At 38.6% G+C, this 22,303-nt stretch overlaps 1 protein-coding gene across 1 annotated transcript; it reads left to right on the top strand.

Moving 5' to 3' along the window:
- Positions 1-3,410: 3,410 nt before the first annotated feature.
- On the top strand, positions 3,411-20,093 carry LOC104871402 (zinc finger protein 709). The gene is made up of 4 exons (XM_010637308.2): positions 3,411-3,524; positions 16,061-16,187; positions 16,374-16,434; positions 17,792-20,093. The coding sequence occupies exons 1-4, from the start codon at positions 3,522-3,524 to the stop codon at positions 19,743-19,745; spliced, it is 2,145 nt and encodes a 714-aa protein (XP_010635610.1). The 5' UTR covers positions 3,411-3,521; the 3' UTR covers positions 19,746-20,093.
- The last annotated feature ends 2,210 nt before the right edge of the window (positions 20,094-22,303 follow it).

Raw genomic sequence — 22,303 nt, 5'->3', positions numbered from 1 at the left:
TATAAATTAGTAAAATAAAGGAGAGATGATAGAAAAAGGAAATGCTGGTATGTTGGAGATGGGAAAAAAAACCAGCATAAACAGAAGGGGTACAGTGATGGGGAAAAGGGTATTGAAATGATCAGTACATGAAACAGCTATGCGCAAGTTGCCCAAAATGAAGATAAACTTCATTTTGAGGGGGGTATTGAACTCAGGACCTTGTGCTTCTGAGGCAGGCATGGTGCCACTAAGATTAAACCCCAGCCCTAAACTTTCTGTGTTTGGAAATATATGAAGCTAAAAATTAGTACATACATACTACTGTTGTGGAAAGTGGTGTTGTGAAGATTCTGTTCAAGACATCCTGTTAATTCATTGTGTAAATTTCTTAGCAGGCATCAAACAGAACTTCTGGTAAATCATTAACATGGAAACCCGCTCTACTGTGACTTGTTCTTTACAGAAATGAAGAAGTAGAGAAATACTACCAATATAAGGCTTAGAATCAATAGAAAGAAACGTTCCTTTGGACTCCAATTGCCAATGTGCACAGTAAACAAGCTGCTTCAACACCAGCTGAAAGCCTTGCTTGTAGTGAGGCTCTGACTGGTGATTTGTCACAAAATGAAGAACTATTTCTCAGGACTTCAGTTGCTAATGTGGATCTGAAACAAGCTGGTTTAACAGCTTGCTAACAGGAAGCTTCTGATTGGTCATTTCTCACGAAATATGCCCATCATAGCTCACACTGCACTGAAGCCATATAAATAATTGAGACCTGAAGAGAATCTATATAAAGGCAATCAATATGGAAGATACTACAGTGATTTCTAGTCCTTTGAGAATTATGCAAGGACAAAGGCTGGAGAGAAACACTGTGAAGGTTATCAGTGTGGGAAATCCTAGTCTGATCTTCATGAGAAACCTCATTTTAGAGAGAAGGCCTTTGTATGTAAGAAAAATTTGAAAGCTTCTGGCACACACTGTGATGGTCAGATCAATGAAAGAAATCACAGCACAGGGAAATCCTATATATGAAAAAAAATTGGGAAAGCTTTCACCACATGTAGATGTTGTCAAATACATGAAAGAGCTCACACTGGGGACAACACCTATGTATTTAAGTAATGTGGAAAAGCTTTCCACACATACAGTACTTTTAAGAGCTCACACTGGGAGAACCCTATGTTTGTAAGCAATGTGAGAAAGCTTTCAGTGCAAGCAATTATTGTCAAACACATGAAAAAGTTCATACTGAGGATAAACCCTATGAATGTAAGCAGTGCAGGAAAATTTTTGCCACACGAGGTGCTTGTAAAGACATGAAAGGACTCACACTGGGAAGGAAGTCTATGTTGTAAGCAATGTGGGAAATCTTTTAGCACACGTAGTTCACACTGGGAAGAAACCCTATTGGAAAGCTCTCACCAAATGTAGATTTTTTTCAAACATATGAAAGAGCTCACACTGTATATATGTAATTAGCAGAAAAGCTTTCAAACTGCTGAATACTGTCAAAGACATCAAAGAATCCACAGAGGGGAGAAACCTTATACATGTATGCAATGGGGGAAGGCTTTCAGCACTAGTGGTTATGTCTGAACACATGAAAGAGTTCACACTGGGAAGAAATGTTATGTATGTAAGCAATGTTGGGAAACTTTCCATTGAAGCAGTTATATGCCAATAATGCGAAAGAGCTCACACTAGGGAGAAGCCTCACATGTATAAGTGGTTTGGGAAAGCTTTCATCACACATGGTGATTATGAAAAACATGAAAGACCTCTTACAGGGTTTTAATCATACATACTCAAGCTATGTGAAAAATTTCAGCACTGAAGATTGTCAAATATAGGAAAAACTCACTGGGGAGAAACTATGAATATATAAGTAATGTGTGATAGGTCTCAGTTTACACAAACTGTTAATTTCATGAAAGAAGTCTCACTGGGGAGAATCTCTATATATGTGTGCCCATTTTTAAAATACTGTGAAAAATCATCATGTAGTGGCTACCTGTAAAAATAATTAAAATTAATAAAATGAATGTCAATGCATCTCCCCCGCACCTTTTTTTTTTTTTTTTTTTTTTTTTTTTGAGACAGAGTCTCACTATATACTTGAGACTGACCTGGAACTCACTACGTAGTCCAGCCTGGTCTTGAACTCACAGTGATCCTCCCGCCTCAGCCTCCTGAGTACTGAGATTACAGACATGCGCCACCACCATTTGATGTCAGTATTTCTTTGCACAGGAGCATTGCCATGAATTTGAGGCCAGCCTGGCCTACAGAGGGAGTTCATAGCCAACCTGAACTACAAAGGAAGACAAACAAACAAATTTCTGTGCAAATTGCCCAGAAAATACAAATCCCAGATGGAGATATCCTAAAGTACATATATTGTGTGGATTTCAGTAAATCATTTACAAACATCTGTACTATGAATCTGTAGGGTTTCACATAAAAATACTGAGCTGACATAATTCTGTGTTTTTTGAGTGCCTTTGTGCTTAATCCATGGTGTCTTGATTAATTACACATGGTGAATTAAAATGTGCTTTTTAATTTTGAAGTAGAGTTCGTGTCTATGTACTTACTCTTTGTCTTTAAATTGGGAGGTATAGAGCACTAAAACCTTAATTTTTTAAATTTTTTTTGTTAATTGTTGGGATTTTGCCAGTACATTTGTTTTGAGTTTTTAGTGCTCATACTCTATATGCTGTGTAACAAAAGATATTTTTGAATTTGATGCTATATTTTATATTAAGATAAACGTTTTCTGACAATTATGAAAATGTGTTTTTGACAAAGTGGAGTTGTTTTCACAGAACTTGTAGATTAGCAAATATTACAGTCCCTGTTGGTCTCCTTTGAACTCTATTATACACTATTTTTTAACATTGACACAGTTTTAAAATATTTTACATAGTGTTGAATACAAAAGCTGTGCGATTTCTGATGGGATTACACTGTTACAAACCTATGGTATCATGAAAGCATAGCTAGCAATGCATTAAATACCCCTAATGCAGTGAGTATCACTTGCTCTAGCCTTAATTATGGTTAGACATATAAATTACTCACCAGTTGTGTAATGTTAGATATGTGCAAGGTCTTGAGTTAGAGCCCCCTTAGTCTCCCCCCAAAAAAAACAAAAACAGGAACAGCACTGAAAAGCCAGGGTTAAAGCCCTTAAATGCCGAGTATTCCTCAGGGAGGTGAGGTCAACATTGTGTAAGCAAGCCTGCCTGGTCCTGAAGTCTGAACTACAATATTTCATTTGGGATCCAGACCTGCAGGTAGGGATTTTTTTCCCTCTCCTTAATCTTGACCCGGGGGATGGCAATAGAACACGAGCCAATCAGTGATGAAGGGGCGGGCCGTATGAACTGGCCAATCAATGCTCTAAGGTAGGAGGGTTCTTCCGGTGTCATGGCGCTAAAATCCGGTGGAGAACACAAACTTGGGAGTCCGCCTTGGATAGTACTGGCTGCCACCTTAGTGGAAAAGACCCTGGGAGATATTTAAGCCACGCAATGGTAACGTTGTGGGATGGGAGCCCTGGAATGGGCTGGAATCGGGGTGAGATCCCGTTAGCGGTGGTCCGAACCGGCTATGGTGGCTAGAGCCTCCATGCTTAGCTTCAGTCCCTGAGGTGCTGGACTGGTAATGAGTCACTCTCTGTCCTTCTGGCCTTTACTGTGGCAAGACTACTTCTGGATCCCCAGAAACCTGTCCTCACTGTGGCGCCGCCAACCTACAGCGTGGTCTTGGAAACCCTGCTGTCCTCGGACTGCCACCAGTCTGGGGAGAGGAAGAGGTTTGGGGAGACCCCTGACTCAGCTGTGGGTTAGAGCTGGGTGCAGCTGTTGTGAGCTAGGTCCCTGGTCTCATTCTTGCCAGTGTTGTGTCCAGATCGCGAAGTCCCCAAAGACCACCAAGGAGTCAAGTCCGCTGTAAATGCATGAGGAGTTTATTGCAAGCTCGAGCCTGGACCCTCATATCTCACTGACTAAGCGGATGAGAAACGAGAGCCCCGACCCCCTTTTAAGGCATAATTTTAAAGGGTTTGGGAGGTTTGAAATCCTCTATTTCCTATTGGTGTTATCTTCTATTTTTTAATTCCTATTGGGTGTTGCTGGGGTACTTGCGATAGAGGGAAGAGAACAACTTCAACTTGGGGAGGGGAATCTGTTCAGGAGAGGTCAGGGCCTTCGTTCCACAGAGAACATCCTGTGCAAGCATTCGGTTTTTTTCTCAACTTATCTCGAACCTAACCTTATTTTGTAAGCAGCTAGCTCATTTTGCAAGTATGTACAACCCAAATTCACCCCTAGGTCAACTTTTTACAGAAAATGGCTCTTTTGTACAAAATGGAATCACTTTGGTTCTTACACCAGCAGCAGATCTGGAAGATCTGAAGTTTATAAATATCTGTGATGCAGGGTCTCATAGGCACAACTCCTCTCTTCACGCTTCTGTTTTTTAAATTTATAGCAATCTCTTAAAGTTCCAGTGTGTCCTCACATTTCCAAATACATGGTAGGTGTTGACAAAGGTTCGGAAAATTTCTAGAAATACGTTGATGTGCCTCAGCGGTGGAGCACTTGTCAAACACCTAGTGAACTCCTGCGTTCTATACGCAATGCAAAAGAGATTTATAATCTTACTTAACTATTTAGATGACAGCCCTACTCACAATTAGACTGTTTAAGTGAGAACTGCCATAGATTTTAGAATTCTGAGAAAAATGGGAGGAATGGGGGGGTGTACATGCTAAGGACAACTTCCGGAAGAGGCTGCTTGTTAAACCCAGAACAATTTCCGGAAGTGGCTGCTTGTTAAACCCACACTGAGAAACGCCTTAAATTGGGGCATTTGCAGGCACACGTGTATTCGTGGAAAGTGTATTAATCTCTGAATCAATGGCCATAGAACCTTGCCTGATGGTAATCGTTGTTTAAATACCGAAATGCTCCCTGAGGCAGACTTTAAAAGTAGCAGTAGAGAAGAGGAGAATCCCCAAATAGAAATTGTGGAAGCACATCAATGTTGAGGCATAGAGGAGGCTTTCCTGCTTAGGGTGAATCAAAGGAGAGTGGGAAGGAGGGGAAAGAGAATGGAATCATTAAGCCTGCCAGTAGTAACACCTACAGCATAGAAGGTACTCTGAAGGTCAGATTTTTCTTATGTTAATCACAGAGGAAGAATTGTGTGCTTGCTTGGTCTGTGCATTGGCAACACAGGTTTGAAGAAAGGAAGGGAACTTAATAATAGATAAATATAACTCATATTACCACCAATCATTTCACCTAAACATGAGGCAAAATCGGAAATTAGGACAATGTCTAGCCTGGGTGTACCTTTAAAAATAGCATGGGCTGCATCACTGAAATAGAAGGAAGGGTGGTTTCCACAGAATACAAAAGATTCCAAGGTGTGTTTGATGCTTTTTTCTTTTATTTATTTGTTTTTTTGGTGTGGGGTACGAGGGATTGAACTCTGGATCTTTTGCTTGCAAAGCAGGTGGCAAAACCACTGAGCTAAATCCCAGGCCCTGGACGTCTTTATTGTACAGGAACTGAATTCTGGTATTTTGCTCAGGGCTATACATCCAACTTTTTAAATTTATAAAAAAAATTATGAGTCTTAGTACGTTGCCCAGGTTGGTGTGATTTTTGATAGTGTTTGTATCTCACTGACTGTTGGGATACATGTACTTGCCATTATGCCAGTTTGGGGTTCTTCATTTATCATGATTTAACAAGATTTCAGTGATTGGGTATAGTAAAAATCAGCGGGGCATGGTAGTTTACACCTTTACTTTCAGGTACTTGTGAGACTGAGACAGGAATATTACAACACCACGCCGGGGCTGGATAATAGATCAAGACTCTTTTTCAACATGAATTATAAATTCTGGGATTTATCTCCCCTGAATGGTAACTTGTTTAACATGCCTTAAGCTCTGTGATAAAACTCCAGTACTGAAAAATAACAGAAAAATTACTCAGTGGAAATCTTACTTTGAGTTTTTTATTTTTTATTTCTTTGCACACTAGTGATATATGGTCCAGTATTGCTCAGGATGGTGGACAGCAGTAATGATGACTGCTCTGTCAGCATCAGGACACCACTGGTGAACAAGCAGTGATGTACAGTGCACTACATTCAATTAAGTGCAAGAGATATTTAGTATTATTGTGAGTTTTGTATTATGTTACATATAGTTCCCCAAACAGCAGTCAAGCCAGTGTGTTGAGCAGGTTTAAAGGATCCAAGGGTTAGCAGTAATGTTTTCCTTGCTTAGGCATATTCTATACATTTTCAATGCATTTTGTTTTCCACTTCCTTTCTTTTATCATTATATTTTTCCTTTTTAAGTAGTGTGTCTATTTCAAATCTTCAAAAAGTCCTGTGTAGAACATAATATTCATCAGATTGTTTCCCTTTTTGAGAGCTGTGTTAATCAGATTTCCCAGAGCAACTGAATTAAGAAAACAATATGAGTAGTATTTCAAAAGGGGAGCAATACTTACGATTTTGCAGATTTTTTCTTTGTTTGCTTTGATTTAATGGATGGTTGTTATTATTATTACTAGAACTATTGTTATTATTCTATTAAGAGGTGCCCCACTGTGATCATACTGTCTGGTTTGTATCGCTGTAACAGAATGATAGGATAGAGACTTTCAGACAGAGACCTGAATAGTTTGAACATAAGACACCAGCAATGTGCATGGCTCTATTCCTAGGTCTAACTTATGCTGAAAACCATTGTAACTCTTTTAACCCTGGGTAAACATCTGCCTCTGTGTGCCAGTTTGCTCACTCATTTAATCCCACTTCTGTTTCTCTGACATTAGTGAGCTGAAGACTTGTATGTACAGAAGTTATCCTTCCAAAGCTCTTTCCCCTTTTCACCGATTTATATCTCTCTCTGGGAAAAGAGATAACCATAGGCCTTTGTTATTTGGTCCATAGTTACAATTGACTGCAATTGCTGAATCCCTGTAAGTTCTGTTATCTTCTGCACACCCTGAAGACAGACCTTCCATGTTGGTATTCTGGAGATGCCCATGGGAATGCCCTTTGACTCAGCTGAGTTAAAGCACAGAGCTTCAGTTCAAAGCACCCTTTGGTCTGGCTGTATCTCCCTGTGGGTGTCATCATACAGCATGGAGTAGTGGAGCCTGTTCTGGCTTTTCACACTGGTAACATCTGAAATGTTGGTGCAGGTGGTGAGGACAAGAAGAGAATGTGCAAGGACATACAGAGTACTTTGTGGAGAGTCACTGAGCTTGGATTTGGGGTGCAGAGCTAGAGATCTGGCAGGTCATGGGGATTTTGCCCTTCTCATACCTTGTCGTTCAGGACCTTAAGGATCTGCTGCACAGGCTAAGTAAGTGATTTTCAGGCAGTGGTGGTTCTGCACATCAGAAAATGTCTCAAACCGGGGATTTAGCTCCGTGGTTCCGCTGCCCACCTCTCAAGGGCAAGGTCCCGTGTTCCATACCTGGGACCCCCCCAAAAAAGGTGTCTCAAGTTTTTTCTTGTGACTGTGACACAGAGCATAAGAATATTTAGTAGCACATTGGGGAAGGAGGTCAAGGTTGTTGAGCAGTGTCACATAACAAATGAGATGGTTCTTATTAGAAGGAAATCTTGGCCACAAATACCACTAGTGCTGTGCCTGACAAACCTGCTGCAGGTGTGTTTTCTTTCAACATTGTGCCCCTGAGCATCTCTGCTGGAGTATACCCCTTGGCTTCATGTATATTTTTTATCCTGGCTATAGACCCTAGATACTGATGAGCACTGTACATGTGCTGTCCCACTGAGCCACACCCCAACCTCCTGTACATACATTTTTAGTGCCCAAGTGCTGTGTTAGAGAGTTCATACTGTATTTGAGTTGTTTCACTCAGTATGATTTTCCAGATTTATTTTCACTGCTGGATGTAGATGCATTTCTGGACAGGGTCTCCATTGTTTGTCTATGTAACATTTTCTTGGGTTTTCCAGTTATAGCAGGCAGACTTGTCTCATTCATCACTGATTTAAATGCACCTAGGAACATTCTCTTACTTGCTATTCCTGAACCAGATTTTAAAAAAATCCCATGGATGCTCAGGAGCGTCTTTGTTGGTGCACAGAGTGTGTATCATTTAAACACTTATTATCCACTGTCCACACTACAACATTATAGTTTCTGTTTTCATAACCATCAACACTGGACTTTTGCTAATTTGACAAGTGCCAGGCACTCATAGTGAAATTTAATTGCTTCTTTTTGTTTTGGGGGGGTCTTTTTTGCCTCTTTTAGGCATTCTTTTTCTATTTTCTCCATTACATCTTCATTTATCTCCTTATGTCATGTTCTCATATTTCTGATGCACATTCTTTTTGTCATTTTTCTACAGGTGTTTCTTTATGACTTGTATAGAATCAGCATGCTTTTTTGTGATCTTTTTCCATTTGTGTTTTTATTTCATTGAAAATTTTCTTTGCTAAACAAATTTAGTATTATCTTTTGTATCTTTTTGAAGTCACCTTAAAATTTGTGGATTTATACAATTTTATTTATAGATCAGCAAGTTATTTTCTTATACTTTGCTCCACATTTTAGGTTCATATTTATATGTTTTCTTGAATCTGTGGATAATGTACCTTTAAAAGTGTGTGGTACTAAGATAAGTTTCACATAGCATATAAAATGACCATTTTCAGTGAATCTACATAGGAGCACGGAGTGAATGGGGAAGTAGATTGGGACATCTGGTTGACTGCTTTCGAGGCAGAGGTTAGAATTATTTGCAAAAAAAGTTTTTTGCGGGCAGGGGTACTGGGGATCGAACTCAGGACCTGTGCTTGTGAAGAAGGAGCAGCACCACTGAACTAAATCCCTGGCCCCAATTTACAAAAATTTTCAAGAAGCTCAAACTTGTAATTAAATGTTTGAAAATGTACCTTCTTCTCGGGCTGGGGATTTAGCTCCAGTGGTGCTGACACCTGCCTCTCAATCACAAGATCCCAATTTTGATGATTCCTGGTACCAAAAAACAAACAAACAAAGAAACAAAAAAGCCTGGGCCAGAAAGGGTTTTGTCTAGAGTCTGTCCTTTGTGCTCTACTCAAGCAGCTATTATACTATTAGACTTCTCCCTCTTGGGTCAGTGGGCAGAAAATGGAGCAGCATTGTATCATTGAAGAAGCGTTTCTGTTGTATGAACTGCCCAGTCAGGCACACTGGCTAGAGAATAGAATTCTCTGTGAGATGCTCAGGTCAGAAGCTCCCAGTGTGCTGATCAGAGATTCCCAACCTGACTATACTTCACTTGCTCTATGAATTTTAGTAATTTCTTCATGGGAAGGTAAGGTCCTAGGAGATCCTCAGTCCTTAAAATGGTGATCATGCAGTGCCAGATGGCCCACAGTAGGAGTGAGGCTTGTGGTGGGAGGGCAACTTCTGGTGAGAAGTGGACAGAACTGGGTTTGGTAAGATCTGGGCCTTCCTGCATCAGTTGAGGAGTCTTTGTTCCTATATGGTAACTCTCACTGGTACACACTTGGCCCTTTTTAACCCTCTGGGTGGGGCTGAGACATCTGCCAGGACCTAAGTGTCATTTTCTTTCCCAGTGAGTTGACTTTACCATGGGCAGAGCCCTGCCTTTGCTAGCTCAGTGTCAGCAGCCTCACTCCTCACATGCTGTTCTTTGGGCAGGAGAGTTGATGGGAGACTCGTGACACATGTGAGGTTTCTGTGAGGGTAAAATTGATGGATTGGTTTCCCTTTTTTTTCTCAGCAGCAGACCAGCTAGCATGGCTTGTATCTCCAAAGTCTCTTAAATGTCACTTGAGTTTGAAAGTTGATTGGTTAGCGTAGGCCTTCTCCCCATCAGTGAATTCATTCATTGTTGAGTTCAGTATCTGAATGCGCTGTTAGATGAGGAAACTTATAGGAAATTGGTGCTTTTCTTAGTTAAAGTGGAGTGGTACACAGGGGATTTAGCTCCGTGGTGCTGTCACCTGCCTTGCAAGTACAAGGTCCTGAGGTTGATCCCCCAACCCCTGTCCAAATGGAGTGATGTATTGATAACCTCTGCAGAAGAAAAAAAAATTGGAATCAATTTACTTGTGTTGCATTTGCTTTAGATATTACAAAAGATCCATAGAAATAGGATTCAGGTGAAGAAACCACCTATGGTTCCTTCCAGTGCATCTCCCTTCCATCTAGCTAGTCCCAATGTGGTCCCAGAATGGGTTTTCTGGAAGTTCTTAGAACCTTTACAATTTCTTAGTGCAAAGTGTTATCTGGATTTAGTTCTTTGGAATTTTGAGTAAAGTAACAATTGAGGTCAATATTCTCAGGCTGAATTATACTGAAAAGATTTTTTCTGGTTTGTTTTCCTCAACTTACTGCCAATAGGATTGTAAAAAAATTCGTGTTTCAGCCACTTCGCTCACTATGCCCCTGCCTCTCGGTTTGGGTATTGCATGACAGCTTTTAAAAAGTTTTTGATGTGATTAAATCAGTTATTCTTGATTTTCTCCAAGCGATTATGAGTTAGAATTTTAGATAGAATGTGCTGATGTGCACGTGATAAAAGTATATAACAAAAATTTTCATATATATTCATCTAGTATTTCATAGATATGTGGTTTAGAACATTATTTATATATGTTTATGTAATATATTTTATTATACTTGTATAATTTTATCTTGTGCTTATTGTATCTGGTGTTGAACCACTCTCATATATGAGCTTTTACCTTTTGTAAAATTGTGTTGCTGTGAGAGCTATGTATGATGTTAAGTGTATAATTTCTAGTCCATTTGTTTAGACCTGATACATAATTACATGGCATTATTACTATATATTGAGCTAGGGATGTAATCTGTGGTACAACACTTTAGTAATCCCATTAAGTTCTTCTTGATGCTTTAATATTTCTAGCATATACTGTGATGTTATATGCAAGTATAAACGTTTTGATGTGTTCCATCTTAATTTCTGCTTATTACTTTTTAATCTTCTATTTTGTCCCTATCCACCGCCAGCATTTTATGATATTTGTTGTCTAGATTTTTATTGTAATAGATTACAGTAATGATTCAGTAATGCCTTTGATACTTTTAATAATTTATTCTCTGTTGTCCACATAAATAATGGGCAGTGAAATTTCCTATTTGTTGGTTGACTTTAATTTTCACATGGCTATTTTTAAATTTCTAACCTTGTGATCTTTGTTCTTTTCGAATATGTACATGCATTGTTTTTAATGTTTTGAAGCCCCCTGAAATGATAATTAATACATTGTCCATTCACTTTCATGCTTCTACACCCTTAATATTTAATGAAGCCTGGCATTTGAAGTATGTCTGTTTTAAAACTTTATGATTTCTGACTGCCTTGTAAGCCCAGGACCCGAGTTAAATCCCCAGTACCAAAAAATAAATAAAAATAAATAAAACTATGTTTTAGTGTCTATTATTATTTTATTTTTATTTATTTATTTATGTATTTTGGTACTGGGAGTTGAACTCAGATCCTTGTGCTTGTTAGGCCATTGCTATGTGGCTGTGCTATTTCCCTGGCCCATAATCTAATTCTTATGATTTTAAATATGTTTCTGCCCTTTGAATTGGTGTGAAACCTACGTGTAAAGTTTCCATTTCTTTGAACACATTTTTCTCATTTTTACTTTTATTGCTCAATGTTTATTGCACGTAATGATTACATTCGTTGTAGGGAGTTGGTACATGACCATATAATATTTCAATTATTTTCCCTGTAGAAGTCAAATTCCCTAGTATTGCTGTGAACATGGTCTATTTGGGTGAATGTTTCTTGTGATTTTTAGAAGACATTGTACTATGTAGTTATTAGATGAAGTACTATGCAATATCCAGACAATCCCCGTGAAGCGCAATTTGTTAATTTTAACTGTCGCATTACAGATTTTTCTTCTGTCTTCAACTATCAATTACTGATGGAGTTGTCTTGAAATCTTCAGACGTAGTTGTGAATTAGTGATATTTCTCTTCATGCTCATGCCTTGTGTCATGTAATTGATGATCTATCTGTCCAGTAGTATATGTATCAATGTTCCTTTTAGAGAACTGCCTCACCTAATAGCCTTGTTAATTTTGAGGTATAAATTAAATAATGTCAGATTAATATACATTCTGCAGATTCTGTTGAATCACTGATAGAATTGTGTAACATTTTGCATAGGTTTCTATAAAATCTATTCTCATCAATGTTATTGTCAGGAGCATTTCCGTGTATTAAAGTATGACTGCAGCTTTGCCTTGGCCAAGAGCTGGATATGGCATGTAGAAACACAACTTCATTTTGCCTCAGGTCACAGCTGAGCCCTCAATGATCTGTGAAGCTGTGGCTCTCAATGGCAGGATGACACCAGCTGAAGACATCCTGATTTCTTGAGAACCAAGTGGAATACAAAAGAGAAAGGTTTCACCTGGGGAGGGAGGAAATCTTTATTGGCTCAGTATATCCCTCCTACTGAGGTGAGAATACTCTCCTTTTTGCTCTCACCAAAATTATGGAGAGCATTGTATAAAGAACGTGACATGAGCACAGCCATATTGACCTGTGATTCACCCGAGCAGTGTGGACGTGCCGTCACCCATAGCAACGGGCTAGTTCAACTGGTGGTCTGATCTATTGCCTAGCAGATGTAACCCATAATAGTTGTTATTGTACTTATGGTTTCCTTCTGAAATGTGTGGGCGGCACTCTCTCTCCTCTTGCAGCCGTGCAGCTGGAGAGTATAAAAGGAGAGGTTCGGTAAGAAAGCAGCAGCAAGTACCATGAGAAGAAAAGTGCCTCCCGTCTCTCTGTACTTGTCCTTTCAGGTTTAGGACCTGCTGGCAGGATCCTGATGTCGCGGCTCGCGACACAAAATGACATCTGCATCTGCAGAAAATCAGACAGAAGATCTCCTTGGGTCCCCCAAGTCACCTGATGCTCCCTCCCAATTATGGGTGTATCAAATCAGAAGTGGCTAAATTGGAGTCTTTGTCTTTGCCCACGCTGAGGCATTGACCTCCCTGACCCCAATATACTTTGAAATTTCACAGGTCTCTTGTCTGTTTTCTCTTTAGCCCTTGCCCTTCCCCTTTCTAGGTAGTATGAAGATTGCCCTCCCATATGTCAACATAAAAACCACTCCATTCATGGTGGGCACAGCATTGGGTCCATAACACATGTGTAGTCCTTGGTGAGCTCTGATATCTGTTCTGTCTTTCTCTGACCATCTATCCTGTCCTCCAATGGGCAGTATAGTTTGACCACTGCTTGCTGGGGATCTGGGGGTCTCCTGTTTGCCACTGTGCTGCTTTGCTTAGTGCTCACCACTGTGGGAATGATGTCTCATCTTTTCATACATGAATGCAGATATAACTTAATGTGTGCTTTCTTAATGATAAGTTAGGGTTTGAACATTTTGCTATAAATTTTACTTTCAAAATTGTTGGTGAGAGGCTGGGGATTTAGCTCAGTGGTTCTGGTGCCTGCCTCACAAGCACAAGGGCCTGAGTTCAATCCCTGGTACAAAACAAACAAACAAATAAACAAACAAAAAACAGCTTACTTGACAAGTGAAAATTGTTGGTGAGGAGCTGGGGATTTAGCTCAGTGGTGCCCTGCCTGCCTGCCCTTCTTCACTGGGCCTTAGGCAATGGATAGGAACATCCAGGTGTTTGATACCTGATACCTAATCTGACTCAATTTCTCTTGCTCCATGGATGACCACTGTCCCACTTTCAAGATGTTTCCTGAGTTTACCATGTGAGTTTCTATAAACAATGTTCTTTTAGTTTCCTCCCTTGGAATTTTCAATACATGACTAATAATAGAAATTGCAAGAGAACTATTTTTAGAGAGTTATTTTTTCCCCTCTCACTATTGTTCACAAATGCTGATATATGAATCAACACCCATTCCATTGGTCCCATGAATCACATCTATCTCCAGGAATAGTAGTATTGTGTATTCTTTGGACATTGGAAAGAAGTCATTGATCTGTATGTTTTGGTCATCTAAAGTAAAGGAAATGAGTGTAGCCTGTATCAATTGGTTTTCCATTCTTGCATAAATCTACATCCTTATTGTGTTCTTCCACAGTCCCATTTATTTTCTTTAGTGATTTTCTTAAAAAAGTGTGGTCTTCCATATTTATTCATCGTTTTCTCTTGAATTAGGCATGTTTTTATTTATTTTACATTTGGGTTCATTGGTCTTTTATCCTTTTATACAATCTTTACACTGTGTACTCTGCAAATACTTGTTTATACTGTATGTTTTTCATATATTTGAGTTTGTCCTAATTCTGATGGTTACTTGATTGTCTTCTGAGGAAAACATTTTTTCACATTTAAAAAGTTATTTCACTATGAATTCTCAAGTCACTTAAGGTTATCTTTCCCATTTCGTTATGTAACTTAATTTTTGCACATAGAGTAAAAGATTATACAGTCCAGCTTTCCAAGTACGCACTTATTTCTTCCTGAACATAAATGAAAGAGGTTGTGATTTCTTCCAGAGATATAACACCAGCTGTATCAAGAATCAATATTTCGGGGCTGGGGATTTTGCTCAGTGGTTCTGCCACCTGCACGGTCCCAAGTTTGATCCCTGCCCTCTCCCCAGAAAAAGAATCAATAATTTGGGTATATGTGGACCCATTGAAGTCTGTCTTCTGTTTGTTTCATCCATTTGTCCTTTTTTCTACTAATGGTGCAGTCTCATGAAAGGTGGAGTTTCAATGTCATTCATATATATTATGGAAGCTATCAGTCTTCTTGTTAGAATTGTATTATAGTGTACTGGTAGTATTTTTAACAAATCAAAAGTGTCACTTGCAAGTGCCTTTTTTTTTTTTTTAGAAATGTTCCTTCTTGTGGGGTGATTGAGTCAGGGTCTCTTTGTATTTCATTGTTGTTGATCTTACTATGTAGCTGAGATTGGCCTTGAACTGAAAGCAATCTTCCTGAACCAGCCTCCCATGCTCTTGGATTATAGACATGTACCACCACATTGGGCTGAAATTTTTCTCTTGTACATGTACTTTGTGATACATTGAATTTCAGTGCAAACTACATTTTATTCATCTTCCTCCCCTCATAATCTCCCACTCCTTATATCTGAGAACAAGGAGTCCACTTGGTGACACTGAAGTATAAGATATTTTGCCAGCCTTTATTTGTTTTCATTTTCATAAACTTGTTATATTAAAACTTTTTCCATTAACATTTTAATTACTCATAACCGTATTTGATGTTCAGTTGTTTTATGAAACCAAATTCAAGTTTCAAAATCCTGCTTAAGTACAGTCAAAGAAAGAAAGACTCAATTCCATAAAAAGTTTTGAGCAGTGATTTTTCCAATGAACTATCAAAGACATTCAATGGGATTTAGCTTAGTAGAGCTGTGCCTTCCTGGTAAGCACAAGATCCTGAGTTTGATTCCTGGTACCAAAAGAAAAAATTTGGGGGCTGGGTATTTAGCTCAATGGTGCTGGGCCTACCTCACAAGTGGAACGTCCTGAGTTTAATCCCCAGACTGCAAAAAGAAAAATAATTTTGATACTCATCTGCCCAGGTGTTTTGTGGATGGTGAACTTGTAGGTTTCCTGTGTGAGGTATGCTTTACTGAGTACACTGATACGCTTACAGTGACCTAAAAAAAGAACCCCTTTCCTATTCTTCTATTCCGTTAGCATTGCTGTTTGAAAAAAAAAGTGCATACACTTCAGATTGATGATGAAACAATTTAATATTTGAAGGATTCAGCCTCCATTCAGCTTATTTTGTTTTGTTTTATTGAGCCGGAGTCTCACTATGGCTGGACTTTAACTCACTAGGAAGCCCACACTGGTTTTAAACTCATGGCAGTTCTTCTACCTCAGCCCTCTGATGAGTGGGGAGGGGGAAGTACACATATGTACCACCACGCCCAGCTCTGTATTCAACATTTTATGAGAGGAGTTGAAATATCCCATCTATGAGTGTCAGTCTTCCTTTGAGAAATATCTCTATGATGTTTAGGAAGCAGTGACCTTTGAAGATGTGTCTGTGAACTTCACCATGGAGGAGTGGGCTTTGCTGAATCCATCCCAAAAGAAGCTCTACAGAGATGTGATGGGGGAAACCTTTAGGAACATGGCTACTATAGGTAAGGATATCTCATCTATACAGTCAGAGAGTATTGCTTATTGCTCATCAGTGCTGTCTCATTAGAAAGAGAAAATATTTTGAAGAATATCACAGGCCTGGTTACACTATATCATGAATCAAATTGGAATCTTAATATGCATGTAATAACATACTGAGTCCTCATATTTCTATGTCTACAACTCAGAAAGAACATGGGATAATCAGGAGGCTGAAGAAGACTACAGAAATTACTGGAGAAATCTAAGGTAATTTCCCTTCACAAGAAAGAATGTTCCTCGATACTCAGTGTGTGAGCAGAAACATGACTGTCTAGTAAATGAGGCCAAGTTCAATTTAATGTCACAGATATTCTGTAAAGATCTATGCAGCTCGATTATGTATGATCTCACAATTTAAATGTAAAAATGTATGAAATTGCATTTAAGGATTATATATAGGTGTGTATGTAAAAAATAAACTTTGAATTTTCACAGGAACCCATCTTCAAGATAACTATTGATGTATACGTGTGAATTTCAGACATCTGGTATCTGAAAATTGCTAACCTTGAAGGAGTACTGAGAGTACAAATAAGAATGCTAGTGTTGCAATAGGTGTTTTGCACACGTTCTTCGGAGAATTGAGTACATTCGTGATTCAAAATTCTTAGAATGCACCCTCCAAAATTGCTGGTACAATGTTAAGTACAGTTACCATAATAAGCTGTATAGAGATGACTCAGAAACTGAAAATAGAGCTTTTATTTGATCTATGCATAAGTGTCTTGCGTATATTCTTAAAAGAGTTAAAATCATCATATCATACTGATACATTCATACCCATACTAAGAGCAGGCCAATTTATACCAACTAAGCCCTGGAATCAATTTGGTATCCATCACTGGATACATGCATGAAGATTGATGATAAGCTCAGTGATGGTGAATTCTTGTCAGCCCCGCATTCTGGGAAGTAGATCCTGTAGGCTGGAAAGTTGAAGCTCAGCCTGAGCCACTTAATCCTCAAGGACTTCTCTGAGAATAAGAAATCGAAAAGATAGAGGGTTTTTCCTAAGACCTCTGTTTAATTCCGAGCTGTGAAAAGAAAGAGAAAATATGCTATATAAATTCACCAAAAAGATGAATAATGTCATGGCATTTGCTAAAAGAAATAAATGAATATTCATCAAAGTACGTTAAGTTAAATAACTCAGGCACTAAATGAGAAATATCATATGGTATCTCTTTTGTGACAAACCAAACATATACATTAGTAAAATAAAGAAGAGGTGATAGAAAAAGGAAAAGCTGGTGTTTTGGAGATGGGAAAGACAAACGGTAAGGAGAGAAGGGGTAGAGGGGTGGGGGAAAAGGTATCACAGTGTTCCGTGTGTGATACACCTATGGGCAAGTTGCCCAAAATAAAGCTCAACTTTCTGTATTGGAAAGTATATAAAGTTAAAAATTCCTACATGAATACCACTGTTGTGGTAATGGGTGTTTTGAAGATTCTCTGCAAGACAACCCGTTAATTCATTGTCTAAATTTGTTAGCAGGCATCAAACAGAACTTCTTCTGGTAAATCATTAACATAGAGACCCATTATCGTGACTTTTTCTTTACAGAAATGAAGAAGTGGAGAAATGCTATCAGTATAAAGCTTGGAATCAATACAAAGAAACGTTCCTTTGTACTCCAGTTGCCAATGTGCATGGGAAACAAGCTGCTTCAACACCAGCTGAAAGCCTTGCTTGTAGTGAGGCTCTGATTGGTCATTTGTCCCAAAATGTGCCCACCACAGCTCTCACTACACTGAAGCCATATAAATACTTGAGACACAAAGAGAATTTGTATAAAAGTGATCAACATGAAAGAAATTGCGGTGATATCCAGTCCTTTCAGAATCATGCAAGGACAAAGGCTGGAGAGAAACCCTGTGAACATCGTCAAGGTGGGAAATCCTACTCTGATCTTAGTGAAAGAACTCATCTTAGAGAGAAGGCCTTTGTATGTAAGAAAAATTTAAAAGCTGCCAGCACAGACACTGATGATCAGATCCAAGAAAGAAATAAGAGTGGGAGAAAGCCCTATGTATGTAAACAATGTGGGAAAGCTTTCAGAACATACAAATATGTTCAGATCCATGAAAGATATCACAGTGAAGGGAAACCCTACGTCTGTAAGCAATGTGGGAAAGCTTTCAGCACATATGGATATGTTCAAATACATGAAAGAGTTCACACTGGGGAAAAACCCTATGTCTGTAAGCAATGTGGTAAAGCTTTCAGCACAAAAAGTGCTTGCCAAAGACATGAGAAATTTCACAGTGGGGAGAAACCATATGTGTGTAAGCAATGTGGGAAAGCTTTCACCACACATACATATTGTCAGAGACATGAAAGAGTTCACAATGGAGACAAACCCTTTGTATGTAAGCAATGTGGGAAAGGTTTCAACACAAAAAGTGCTTGTAGAACACATGAAATATTGCACAGTGGGGAGAAACCTTATGTATGTAAGCAATGTGGGAAAGCTTTCAGCTCATATGGTACTTGCAAAACACATGAAAGATTTCACACTGGGGAGAAACCCTATGTATGTAAGCAATGTGGGAAAGCTTTCAGCACAAGCAGTCATTGTCGAACACATGGAAGAGTTCACACTGGGGAGAAACCCTATGAATGTGTGCAGTGCAGGAAAGCTTTCAGCACACGTAGTGCTTGTCACAGACATGAAAAAACTCACAGTGGGGAGAAACCCTATGTATGTAAGCAATGTGGGAAAGCTTTTACCACACAGAGATGTTGTGAAAGACATGAAAGGTTGCATAGTGAGAAGAAACCTTTTGTATGTAAGCAATGTGGGAACACTTTTAGCACAAAAAGTGCTTGTCAAGCACATGAAAGAATTCACACCGGGGAGAAACCCTATGTATGTAAGCATTGTGGGAAAGCTTTCAGCTCATATGGTTCTTGCAAAACACATGAAAGATTTCACACTGGGGAGAAACCCTATGTATGTAAGCAATGTGGGAAAGCTTTTAGCACAAGCAGTCATTGTCGAACACACGAAAGAGTTCACACTGGGGAGAAACCTTATGAATGTATGCAGTGCAGGAAAGCTTTCAGCACACGTAGTGCTTGTCAAAGACATGAAAGAACTCACACTGGGGAGAAACCCTATGTATGTAAGCAATGTGGGAAAGCTTTCACCACACACATGTATTCTCAGATACATGAAAGAGTTCACAGTGGGGACAAACCCTATGTATGTAAGCAATGTGGTAAAGCTTTTAGCACAAAAAGTGCTTATCGAACACATGAAAGAGTTCACACTGGGGAGAAACCTTATGTATGTAAGCAATGTGGGAAAGCTTTCAGCACAAGCAGTCATATTAGAACACATGAAAGGATTCACAATGGGGAGAAGCCCTATGAATGTAAGCAGTGTGGGAAAGTGTTCAGCACAGGTAGTGCTTGTCACAGACATGAAACAACTCATACAATGGGGGAAAGCTTTCAGCAGAAGCAGTTGCCAAAAACAGCTCACATTAAGGTGAAACCCTCTGTATATAAGTAATGTCGGTAAGCTCTCCTCACACATGGTGATTGTCAAAAACATGAAAGCACTCTTCCTGGGTTTTGACTATGCATATGTAAGTTATGTGAAAATTTTCAGAACACATGATTGTCAAATATATGAAAAACTCCCTGGGGAGAAACCATGAATATATAAGTAATGTAGGATATGTGTCAGTTTACACAGATTGTTAATTTCATGAGAGAAGTCTCCCTGGATAGATGCTCTGTATATGTGAGCCCATTTTTAAAATCCTGTCCAAAATTCTCCTATAGTAGAGATCTATAGAAATAATACAAACAAATTTATTCTATTTGCACTGGAATATGACGGCAAATTCTTTTTTTTTTTTTTTTTTGCCTTTTTATTACCAGGGATCCAACTTAGGCCCTTGTGCTTGCAAGATAAGCAGTCAAACCACTGAGCCAAATCCCTGGCTCGATAGCTGCAAATTCTAATCCAACCTGGCTACATAGTTCAGGGCCATCCTGAACTGCAAAGCGAGACCCTGCTTCAGAAAACAATAAAGTAATTTACATATGACTCAAAATACAAATCCCAGACAGAGATATTTGAAGTACATACACTGTGTGTTTTTTAGTAAATCACTTACAAATATGTAGATTATGTATTTTAGGGTTTAAAAATATTTTGTTGACATAGTTTCACATTTTTTATATATCTTTGTGCTTAATCTATGATCTCTTTAATTATACATGGTAAACTAAAAAGTAGTTTTTACTTTCCAATACAATTTCTATGTAGTTAACTGTTTTGTCTTTAAATTGGGAGGTATGGACCACTAAAAAACTTAAATTTTTAAATGGTGCTTTGTTAATTGTTGGGATTTTGCTGTTATATTTGTTGTAACTTTGTAGTGCATACTCCATATTCTGTGTAATAAAACATGTTTTGAATTTGATATATTTTATATTAAAATATTTTTTCAGAGATTTGTGAACAGTTGGGTGTTTTGTTTTGTTTGGGGTTTTTTTGTATGGGGTATCAAACTCAGGATCTTGCTCTTATGAAACAGGTGGTGGCACTGCTGATCTGAATTTCCAGCTCTGTGAACATGTGTTTTTGAGAAAATTGAGTTCTGAAACAATTGCACAGTAGCAAATGTGATTTTTTTCGTATTGTAACTCCTACTTTTATCCCAACATTATTTATCATGTATGTTTTTCTTATAGCAGTCAATATTTACACAAATTTTTGTTTTCTTGCCATCAGAACTTTACTTTTCATGTTTATATTGCAATGACTTTTAATTTGGTGTTAATTTTTCCACCACATGACCAAAAAGAAACCATATTGCTGTGAGTCTTTTATTGCCACTGACCAGCAGGACTATAACTTGTCACCAAAAGGATGTCATGAAGTATAATAATGTCTCCAGAAAGTATAAATGATGGTACGATTTAAAGGTAAGAGGACTTGCAAAGGAATTTTTGTCAGCTGAGGAGCTATTTTAGGGAGAGTTGTTGCTATTGAATGTACAAGGCAAATGCCTTTATTGTATTCCTTGATGCTGTGATGCCGTTCTATCTTTAGTAATCATTATTGTTTTAACCTAATAAGATGATGTAATGGCATGAAGGAAAATGTGATTCATGAGGTATCTGTCAGTTGGTAAAGGACCGGGAATTTAGCTCAGTGGCACCATGCCTGTCTCACAAATGCAAGGTCCTGATTCGATCCCCTGTACTAGAAAAAAGAACAAAAGATTCTGTCAGTTTGCTAAAAAGTAAATTTACTAAGTTATAATTCAGGTTGTATTTGGCAATTTTTGAGAAATTTATATTGCTCCTAAGAACCACTGTCTGATGTTTGAGGTACGTGACAATTGCCTCAAACACAAACACTGGGCCAAGTTGTGTGCATGAGTCCTGGTTGGTCTCTTTTGACCTGTATTTTTTATTATCTTTTTTTATCATTGATATAGTTTGTAAAGTGTTTTATATTGTGCTATTGAATACAAAATCTGCTCGTGGGCCAGGGATTTAGCTTAGTGGCATGGTGCCTGCCTTGCAAGCACAAAGTCCCGAGATCATACAACCCCCAGTACTGCCAAAAAAAAAAAAAAAAGCTGCTCGATTTCTGGTGGGGTTACAGTATTACAAACCTATGGTATCATGAAAACATAAGTGAGCAGTGCATTACATACCCAAAATTCAGTGAGTATAGCTTGCCTAGTCTTAGTTATGCTTAGACACAGAAATTATTCACGAGTTATATAATGTCTAAAACTTCATCTCTTTTTGTACCTGAAATATCTGATTTAATTCAAGGAATATGATACACTGCAGGGTACAATGTCAGTGTTTACAACCATAAAGTGGCCAACTTCCTAGCAGCATACTTCTGCTGCTTTCCATAGATAGGAAGATATGTACTGTGTATTGCTATTGTTAATTAGTGACAGAATTTTGAAGCTACAAGATGTTTTATTGCTTTTATCTGTGAGCCCAGTCACGGAACAGGGTTCAGGGAGCCTGGAATGGGAGGGCAAGGCGTGGAATCACCACGCAGACTCTGGGAATTTTTCTGGAACACTT

This window comes from Fukomys damarensis, unplaced genomic scaffold (assembly GCF_012274545.1).
Source record: "Fukomys damarensis isolate Sample0158 unplaced genomic scaffold, DMR_v1.0_HiC HiC_scaffold_1, whole genome shotgun sequence".
Classification (NCBI taxonomy): Eukaryota; Metazoa; Chordata; class Mammalia; order Rodentia; family Bathyergidae; genus Fukomys; species Fukomys damarensis.
Note: the sequence above shows the minus strand (reverse complement) of the source record. Positions and strands in the feature narration are given on the sequence as shown.

Excerpts from the sequence above, each read along its gene's own strand:
- LOC104871402 (XM_010637308.2), top strand. Across the intron at positions 16,188-16,373 it reads TAGGAACATGGCTACTATAG|AAAGAACATGGGATAATCAG; the intron begins GTAAGGATATCT and ends TCTACAACTCAG. Across the intron at positions 16,435-17,791 it reads AATTACTGGAGAAATCTAAG|AAATGAAGAAGTGGAGAAAT; the intron begins GTAATTTCCCTT and ends TTTTCTTTACAG.